The sequence below is a fragment of the Sprattus sprattus genome (genome assembly GCF_963457725.1).
Source record: "Sprattus sprattus genome assembly, chromosome: 9".
Classification (NCBI taxonomy): domain Eukaryota; kingdom Metazoa; phylum Chordata; class Actinopteri; order Clupeiformes; family Clupeidae; genus Sprattus; species Sprattus sprattus.
In genome coordinates, this window is record NC_137928.1 from 6,403,351 (window position 1) to 6,413,350 (window position 10,000).

At 46.4% G+C, this 10,000-nt stretch overlaps 1 protein-coding gene across 1 annotated transcript in view; it reads left to right on the forward strand.

Moving 5' to 3' along the window:
• The window catches only part of dscaml1 (Down syndrome cell adhesion molecule like 1), a gene marked incomplete at both ends in the record, with an annotated part of 69,809 nt that extends 65,999 nt beyond the window's left edge, over window positions 1-3,810 (forward strand). Inside the window, 6 exons of the mRNA XM_080844561.1 lie at window positions 148-178; window positions 423-544; window positions 876-1,028; window positions 1,676-1,870; window positions 2,394-2,705; window positions 3,197-3,810. Coding sequence (XP_080700687.1) covers window positions 148-178; window positions 423-544; window positions 876-1,028; window positions 1,676-1,870; window positions 2,394-2,705; window positions 3,197-3,810 — 1,427 coding nt within the window. The remainder of the gene's footprint in view (window positions 1-147; window positions 179-422; window positions 545-875; window positions 1,029-1,675; window positions 1,871-2,393; window positions 2,706-3,196) is intronic.
• Window positions 3,811-10,000: the final 6,190 nt, after the last annotated feature.

Genomic DNA, 10,000 nt, shown 5'->3' on the forward strand with positions numbered 1-10,000 from the left:
AAGGGCAGGAGTTTAAGGAGTGTGTGTGTGTGTGTGTGTGTGTGTGTGTGTGTGTGTGTGTGTGTGTGTGTGTGTGTTAAGCGCCCAAATGCTTCACTTGCCCCCTTATCTGACTGTGTTTGTCTCCCTCTGCTCTGTCCCCTGCAGATGCCAAGAGCCTGGCCGAGATGCTGATCAGGTAAGGAGAGGAGCAGTACCGCTCACACCACTCCACCCACATGGAGCCAACATCATCCATATGCAACATCCTGCCTTAGCTTCTAATTAACTAAGTGTATTTGTGTGTGTGTGTGTGTGTGTGTGTGTGTGTGTGTGTGTTTGGGGTTTGTGTGTATGCGCATGCTCTTGCACATGTTTGTGTTTGTTTGTGTGTGTGTGTGTGTGTGTGTGTTTCCGTGTGTGCCTTGCTTTTGTCCCTGGAGCAGTAAGAACAATCGCAGCTTTGACACCCCAGTGAAGGGACCCCCCCAAGGGCCGCGACTCCACATCGACATCCCCCGAGTACAGCTCCTCATCGAGGACAAGGAGGGGATTAAACAGATTGGTCAGTCACGTCCATGTGAGTGAGCGTGTGTGTGTGTGTGAGTGTGTGTGTGTGTGTGTGTGTGTGTGTGTGTGTGTGTGTGTGTGTGTGTGTGTGTGTGTGTGTGTGTGTGTGGAAGCGTGTGGGGATGGTTTTTAGGTGTGTGTATTTATGTTTGTTTGTGTTTAATTTACTTCCTGATGTACTGAGAGCAGAATAGTAACCAGAGGCCCGTCTTTTTATTGGTGAAACTTAATGTTTAGAGAAATTTAAACGTGTTTCATTTTAGTATATTTTGATGTCCATGCCACTGTGAGTTTTGAAAAAAACGTTTCTGAATTTATTCTGATAGGTGAGGACAAGGCCACCATACCAGTGACAGACACAGAGTTCAGCCAATCAGTGAACCCGCAGAGCTTCTGCACAGGCGTGTCTGTACATCACCCCGCCCTCATCCAGAACACTGGCCCTTTGATTGACATGTCAGACATCAGACCAGGCACAAGTGAGTCATCTGCAAGCATCTCACATAATAAAACTATTCTCTTCTATTCTATGTTGTTTTATTCTTTTCTTCTCATCTATCTATATATCTACAAGTGTATATCTATCTATCTATCTATCTATCTATAAGAGTATCTATCTATCTATCTGTCTACAATTGTATCTATATATCAATAAGTGTATCTATCTACAAGTATATCTATATATCTATCTATCTATAAGTGTATCTATCTATCAATAAGTCTATCTATCTATCTATCTATCTATCTATCTATCTATCTATCTATCTATCTATATATTTGTCTATTTATCTATCTATCTATCTTTCTTTCTTTCTTTCTTTAATTATTTTCTTTCTTTTATTATTCATGTCCTCCCTCTCGTTCCACTCCATTCTGGTGACGATGGGAGGATATGCGCTTCTTAATCTATCTATCTATCGGGCCCTTGTTGTTTTTCCTCTATGTTTCTTTGCTTCCTCTGTTTTAAATATTCTCACTCTCTTCCATGTTATCTTTCTATCTCTCTCTCTCTCTCTCTCTCTCTCTCTCTTCTCTCTCTCTCTCTCTCTCTCTCTCTCTCTCTCTCTCTCTCCTCTCTCTCTCTCTCCCTCTCTTCTCTCTCCCTCTCTCTCTTCTCTCTCTTCAGACCCAGTGTCAAGGAAGAGTGTGAAGTCAGCCCACAGCACACGGAACCGCTACTCCAGCCAGTGGACCCTGACCAAGTGCCAGGCCTCGACGCCGGCACGCACCCTCACCTCCGACTGGCGCACCGTGGGCTCGCAGCACGGCATCACCGTCACCGAGAGTGACAGCTACAGCGCCAGCCTGTCACAGGACACAGGTATGGGTACACACACACACACACACACACACATACATACACGCACACATACATGTGGACACACACGCAAAGATACATACATCCACAAACACACTTGGGACACACACACACACACCCATGCATGCACAGAAACATACACACACACACACACACACACACACACACACACACACACACATACACGCACACATAAATGTGGACACACACACAAAGATACATACATACATCCACAGACACTCTTGTGACACACACACACACACACCCATGCATGCACAGAAACATACAGGAACACACACACACACACACACACAGAAACACAAGCTCTAATCTGAATTAATCTTAATCCTCATACTTCATGTATATCTATCTATCTATCTATCTATCTATAAGTGTATCTATCTATCAATAGGTCTATCTATCTATCAGTCTATCTATCTATCTATCTAGTGTGTTTCTATGTGTGTCAGTGTTGTAGTGGAGCGTGACCTCTCTCTCCTCCTCCTCTCTCCACGCCGTCTGGCAGATAAGGGTCGCAACAGCATGGTGTCGACGGAGAGCGCCTCCTCCACCTACGAGGAGCTGGCGCGGGCCTACGAGCACGCCAAGCTGGAGGAGCACCTGCAGCACGCCAAGTTCGAGATCACCGAGTGCTTCATCTCCGACAGCTCGTCCGACCAGATGACCACGGGTACCAACGACAACGCGGACAGCATGACGTCCATGAGCACGCCGTCCGAGCCCGGCATCTGCCGGTTCACCGCCTCCCCGCCCAAACCGCAGGACTACGACCGTGGCAAGAACGTCGCCGTGCCTATCCCACACCGTGCCAACAAGAGTGAGTGGACAGAAGATATCAGAAGGCCGTGTAGAAATAAGAGTGAGTGGACAAGGATATTACCGACCTTTCTGTGCTGAAATATGACTGATTGGACATGAGATATAAGAATGCCGTGTAGAAATATGAGTGATTGGACAGGAGATATCAGAATCATGTGTAGAAATATGAGTGATTGGACATGAGTTATAAGAATGCTGTGTAGAAATATGAGTGATTGAACATGAGATATAAGAATGCTGTGTAGAAATATGAGTGATTGAACATGAGATATAAGAATGCTGTGTAGAAATATGAGTGATTGTTCAGGAGATATCAGAATGTTGTGTAGAAATATGAGCAAGTCCTGTTTTGAGAAGTGGGTATACCCAATGCTGACTGAAAAATAAGTGGGTATACTCCCTATACCTGCATATACCCTGGACTACACCACTGGTCATATCCCTCAGTGCGTCCTAACCTGCCCCCCCTCCCCCTGACTCTTTCCCCAGGTGACTACTGCAACCTCCCCCTCTACATGAAGACGGATCCGTTCTTCCGCAAACAGGCGGAGCTGCACGACCCGTGTCCGGTGGTGCCGCCGCGCGAGGCGTCCATCCGCAGCCTGGCGGCGCGCGCCTACCACACGCAGGGCCGGCACATGACCCTGGACTCGTCCAAGCAGCAGGCGCTCACGCTGGCCCACGCGGGCCTCAGCAGCCTCACCAGCTCCGGTTCCGCGTCCATCTCGTCCGGACCGCCCTCCCTCAGCGCCACCGGGAGCAGCTCCACGGTAGGCGGCGGAGCGAGCGGGGCGGTGGGGAGCAGCGGTGGCGGCGCCTGCGGGGCCTCGGGAGGAAGCGGACCCAGCTCCGGCACCTCCACGCTCCCCCAGAGGACTCTCACCATGCCCGGCTCCGGCTCGGCGGCGGTGGCGGCCGCGGCAGCAGCGGCGGCCGCCGCCTCGGCCTCCGGCTCCGGCTCCGGGGCCTCCGGGCAGAACCCCGCCTCTTCCAGCAAGGTGGGCGGCTCCAGAGACTCTCTGCTAGAGAGCAGCTCGTCCGGGCTGGGCAGACTGCAGAAGCAGAGCGCCGGCGCCTACTCCAAGTCCTACACACTGGTGTAGCGCTGTGCCGCGGGTGGGGTGGGGTGGGGGGGCGTTCAGCACCAGTGAGGAGAGGGGAGGATGGCAGGGGGGTCCGGTATCCCTTCCTCCTGCATCCGGGGGGAGGTTTTGGGAACGGGGTTTCCCAGGGAGAGGGGCCAGGGGCACGTGCACACACACACACCTGTGAGCCAGCTGTCTTTTTTGTCACGCGTGACGGCGTGGTGTGACGTGACGAGGTGGAGAGGATTTAATCATCACAGGGGTTTTTCTCGTCCTCTCTCTTTCTTTCTGTCCCGGCCGTTCTTTCTCTTTTTTTATCCTCCTTCTATCAATCTTTTCATCTAGCTGTTCCTCTCTCTTTCACTACAACTCTCTCTCTCTATCCCTCCATCCTTGCTCTAACATTTGAGATAAATGCCAAACCTAATACTCTCAGTTCACATTTCACTCATGTTTTACTGCCTCACTCTTTCTCTTCCTCTCTCTCTTTTCATCTCTCTCTCGATCTATCTCTTCCACCCCTTCAGTTTGTTATTTTTTGAGGTCATCCCCGGTTGCTCGCTGTCAAAGACACCTTGGACCTTATGCACGAAATACTTTCCATGTGCACTTGTTTTTTTTATAGTTTTTCCTCTTCTTCTTCTTTTGAAGGTAGGAAGTACCATTTTAAGATATATATATATATAAATATATATATCTGCACACATTAACCGTCCTTGATGTATTAGGCTGTTATTGTTACTGTTTTTTTTTCTGGTTTGTTTTTTTGGGATTCTTTTGAGAAAAAAAAGAAAAAAAACAAAAGCGAAGAAAAACATCTTTTGGTGGAACCTGTTTCATACTCTGGCTGTCAGCCACGGAAAGTGCTTATGCATAAACTCCAACCCAACCTTGGTGTCTCTCTCGCCCCCCAACACCCCAACCCGCCCTGCCCTGCCCTGCCTCCCCCTACCCCACCCCACCCAACCCCACGCCTGTCTGGACTGGACAAGGACTAAACTCACAACATAAACAATTGAAAGACTGAGGTCTCAGTCGCCATACAGTATTTGCGTCTTTGGGGTTTCCTTTCCTTTAATGCAATTGATTACACATTATAGAATATTATTGACTGTTTTATAGACAAAGCTGAAGAAAAAGAGAGAAAAAAAAAAGCGACGTGTCTGGATTCTTCTTCCTGGAAGATGGAAGGGAATTGTATTTTTTCATAATTTGGCTTTTTTTCATGTTATGTTTTTTTGTCTTTTTTTTTGTTTTATTTCTTTCTTTTTTTTTTTAAGAAAAAAAAACTCAATGATGAACTTTGTGCACTAAAGGAGAGTGAAGAGGAAACCACGGAGATACCCTGCCCTGTCCCACACCTGTGTGTGTGTGTGTATGTGTGTGTGTGAACGCGCGTGTGTGTTGATATGTGTGTGTGTGCGCGTCTATAACATGTAAATACATATATACATGAGCACATGCGGATGGCACAAACATCACAGGAGGACTGGTTTTGATCACCTGTGTGTGTGTGCTTGCCTGGCAGAATACGGTGTGTGTACCGTACCGGTTGCTTGTTGTTCCAACTTTTGTTTGTTTGTTTGTTTGTTTTGCCCCTAAGTTGAGATGGCTCAGTGGACAGCCGTCCTGTAGCTGTGCTGTGTAATAAGGGTTGGGTGGAGCGTGGTCTTGGCTTAAGTAACGTGTAGCGCTATCAAGGAGAGGGTACGGAGAAGTGGAGGAGAAGAGAGAGGAAACAAAAAGAGAGAGAGAGAGAGAGAGAGAGAGATGGGCTGAGAATTGGAGAAGGAAAATCTACAAACATCACTCCTGAGGCTTGTGTAAGCCATTGCCCACCCCTCTCTCTCTCTCTCTCTTTCTCTGTCTGTCTGTCTGTCTTTCTCTCTGTCTCTCTCTCTCTCTCTCTATGTTTGTCTGTCTCTCTCTATGTTTGTCTCTCTTCTTTGCCAAGGTTCTCATTCTCCTGAGTAAAGGTCTGGTAGAATCTGTGTTCTTTTCCTTTAGGTTTTGGTTTAATGTGTTGCCAGAACCCCCACCCCCCATCCCCTTCTACCCCCAGCCACTCTTATACCACCCCCCCACCCCCTCAAACACACACACACACACCTTTCTTTCCCAGTCTCACTGTGACCGCTTGCCCCCCCCCCCCAAAAAGGAGGCATGCAGGGGTCTGCCCAGATCTCTGCCAGAAGTGGTGACTGTCTGGGGAGGTAGGCCGAGAGGAGGAAGAGAGTGAGAATCGCGTAAAGAAAAAAGAAAGAGAAGAGAATAGATAGATAGATACACTGGAGTACGTTGCTTTAAGGAGAAAGAAAAGGAGAGAGAAAAGAAGAAATAAGGAAAGGGAACACTGAGCAGCAGACATGGAGAGTGCAGAGGTTGGTGTAGGACAGCGGTGTCTGCCCTAAGAGGAGTAGCTAGCATTTCTGTATTTGTTTTTGTTTGCATCTTTCGGTTCCCCCCTCTTTTTATTCGTGTGGGAACCTGGTTCCCCTGCCCCCGCCACACCTAGCTTTAGATGATTACAATTACAGTACAGCCCAGGGTGAGGGGCGAGAAGGGGAGTTATGGGCGGGGAGGAAGGCAGTACTGCCACCCTTCTGGAAACCACGTGGGTCTCAACAGACAAGATGTGTTACAGGCAGACTCTTCCCCCTGGAAAACACAACCCACGCGTGTCCATGAAATGGAATGCATTACCCTCCTCCCCCCCCCAACACATCAGATGTACTCTGCTGACCCCCCACCCCCACTAGAAGCCCGCCCCATGACGTAAGAAGAAAGAGATCCAGCCAAGTAGATATGACTCTCCCAAATGATTTCAATGGCAAGACAAAAATCACATCAGGGCGACTGCAATAGGAAGAACGAACAATGAAATGAAATGAAAATATATTACCATATTTGTTGTCAAAATATATACATATATATTTCTATCTAAAGATATAGTGAATATATAAATGTGAGAACAGAGATATAATGCCATATCTAATTGAAAAAAAAAAAGTTTTATTTTAAAAATAATAATTTGAGACAATCGCTCAGTGGGAAGATCTGCAGGGTGAGGTAAGAGGGATAGATCTTGACTAGGGAAGAAAAGAAAGAGAGAGAGAGAGATAGATGGAGAAGACTTAAACGGGTAGCACAACCAAGAAAGAGAGTGACGATGAGGTGAGTGAGAGAGAGAGAGAGAGGAAGAGGAAGAGATGAATGGTTGAAGAAGGAGAAGTGTGGTGAGCCTGGAGCTGATAAGCAATGTGAGTGTGTCCAGAGTCTTGCTCTTGCACAGCCTATAGGGGAAGACAACAACAAGACAGCTTTGTTCCTTCATTGCCTAGTATCTCACCTGATCCTGTGTGGTACGGTGGCTCACATAGTCCAAACTTGTCCGGTTGACTTGGATAACTGCAAACAACTCCTCAAACACCTGGCCGACATTCCTCCTGGCTTGGTAATGAGATGATCTCATTGGCTCAGTGGCTAAGTTCTATTTCTTTGGGCCGGGTCCTGATCTGATTGGGCGGGCAGGCACAGGATCAGGATCAGGTCCACCCGGAGCCAATGAGGTTTATCCAGAACCAGAACACTTTAGGGGAACCCACCCCACTGCGTGGATGACTCCGAAACACAATCCTCCATTCATATATGATGAGTGTGAGAGGAAGAGTCACGGGACAAACTCCACTGTTGTGGGGGGTATATAGGACAAGCACTGAGTCATGTCATGCACAACCAAATGATATCTAAAGATCTCTAGTAGATGGGCAGAGTGCAAAGCAACAGGGCCCATGTGCGAGTGAAAAACCTTCCCTTTGGTTGCTAGGGGGGATAACTAGAAGAAATCTACAAGTGCACAACCAAATCACATGGTACATGGAAGTAAATCTCTCGCCTTGTGGCCATGTCAACACAACCAATAAAATCAGGTGAACAAGAGTGCATGGGTTGAGTCAAAGCCACCCATTGGTTGTCAGGTGAAGGTCTCGTGCGCACACACAGCCAATGAGGAAGTGTGGGATTCCAGCAGAAAGCCTGAGGTGTGTGTGTGTGTGTGTGTGTGTGTACGCCCCCCGCTGTACGTGTCCAGCTCTTATCCCGCCACAGAAGTAGCAAAATGAACGTTAAGACGTTCACGCATGTGTGTGTGTGTGTGTGTGTGTGTCTTTGTGTGTGTGTGTGTCTGTGTGACCGCGCATGCACGTTGCTGAAAAGCCACCAGAACTAATGCAACTTCTTCAGCTGTACTCCCTCACCCAAGCGAAAGGTTTAAGGTTAAAGCTTAACCAACTGTATTCCACACAAAAAATATAAAATCTGCTCTGTTTTTATTTGCCAACTAATAAACATGGAATTAGATATTCTAGCTCAGATTTTCATTCTATAGAAAATTTAAATTGCACAAAGGGAAAAAGTGGTCTATTGGCCTAATATCCTCCTTCAGGCAAAGCCTGTAAAGTCTGATTTAAACACTGGGAGACGAACACTAACACTTCTCAAGTCATTCACAATACTGGACTGGTTTCCAATGTCATAATCCCTTTCTAATCATATTGCCCTGTTCTGACTTAAAGTCGAACAGATCCGAACACAAACGCGTTATCTCGGTATGGGAGTCTAAAGACTTAAAGTCGAACAGATCCGACCCAAACATGTTATCTCGGTATGGGAGTCTAAAGACTTAAAGTCGAACAGATCCGACCCAAACGTGTTATCTCGGTATGGGAGTCTAAAGACTTAAAGTCGAACAGATCCGACCCAAACGTGTTATCTCGGTATGGGAGTCCAAAGACTCTGCCATGCATGGTTTAATCGTGCCATACCTCGGAGGACGTTTACTTGAGTCAAAGAAGCTCAGCAGCAGCCCGGCCCCCGACCAACAGACGAACTAAACGATAAACACTCGAGCAGACTAAGGAACACAGACAAACTAAACAATAAACACTCGAGCAGACTAAGGAACACAGACGCACCAAACGATAAACACCCACGCCGACTTAGGAACACAGAGCACCACTGAATCAACAGGAAAGACATAAAAGCCTGTCTATGAAAGCCTGTCTATGAAAGCCTGTCTAACAGCCATTACTACGTACACATAAACGCTGTCAGGTCACAAACTAACAGTGACTGGAACCTAAATGTGGAAATACAGTATGCATGTGTAGGTGCGTGTGTGTTTATGTGTTTACCTGTTCAGGTTGGATTGTTGGTAACGATAACCGATAGGGCATATGATGCCCACCCCACACACTTTAGCCCAGAGGGCGGCTGGCTGCAGGCTAAGATCCCAGAATCCCCTGTGGTCAGGGCCTTGTCTCTACTTCAGTGAGTTGCCTGTGGCTTGAGCAAACACATTTGAATTTGTTCCATTTTGTTTTGGCTGTTTGTTTGTCGGTGATAGATATCCTCTCCCCATTGCTTTTTTTAATTTGAAACGTTCCTTCGAATGATTTAATAATGTTTCGTTCTGGAGGGAAAAAAACAGAGATGTGTCGTGAAGCAAATGGGGGCAGGCCTGTTTTAGCCAATCCAAAATCAGGGACTCCCTAGCTCCAGCCAATCACAGGAGAAGCCACAAGCTTATTGGACGGAGTCAGGAAATCAAAACTCTATGCCCAACCTCCCTGTTTCTCCAACCCCGCCCCCTTTTGTCCCTTAACCAATCAAACCCCCCCGCCCCCTCCTCTTTACCCGTAGAGTCTCCGTGTCAGCATAATTTCTAATCTACAAAGAAATACTCTTGTATATAAGAAAGTGTTTTGTATAAATAACTACTATTTTCAAACTCTGCAGATGAAACCAGGGCACAATTTAAAGTTTCATGAAAGTTATAACTTTAAATGTGAGGCGATTCAAATAAAAAAAGACAAAAAAATATATATATACCTTACACTGATTTTCGAATGGGGCACAAAAAAACCCAGAATAGAAAAAGTCTGACTTTTTTCCCCTTAATTTTTAAAAATGAATTTTGTTGACTTTTATTAATTTCTGTTGATTGTTTGATTTGTTTATATTTTGGTTTCATTTTTACTTTTCGGTTTATATTGAAGAAAAATGGCATTGCATGCTCTGAATATTTTGCTGGTTATTAAAAGTAAAATGGAGACAAGAGATTCAAAGGACTAAACGTGGAAAAAAAAGTTGAAACATGCTGAGGGGGATTCCTAAACTTTTATGGAAAAGTTGCTTCAATTTGCAATTG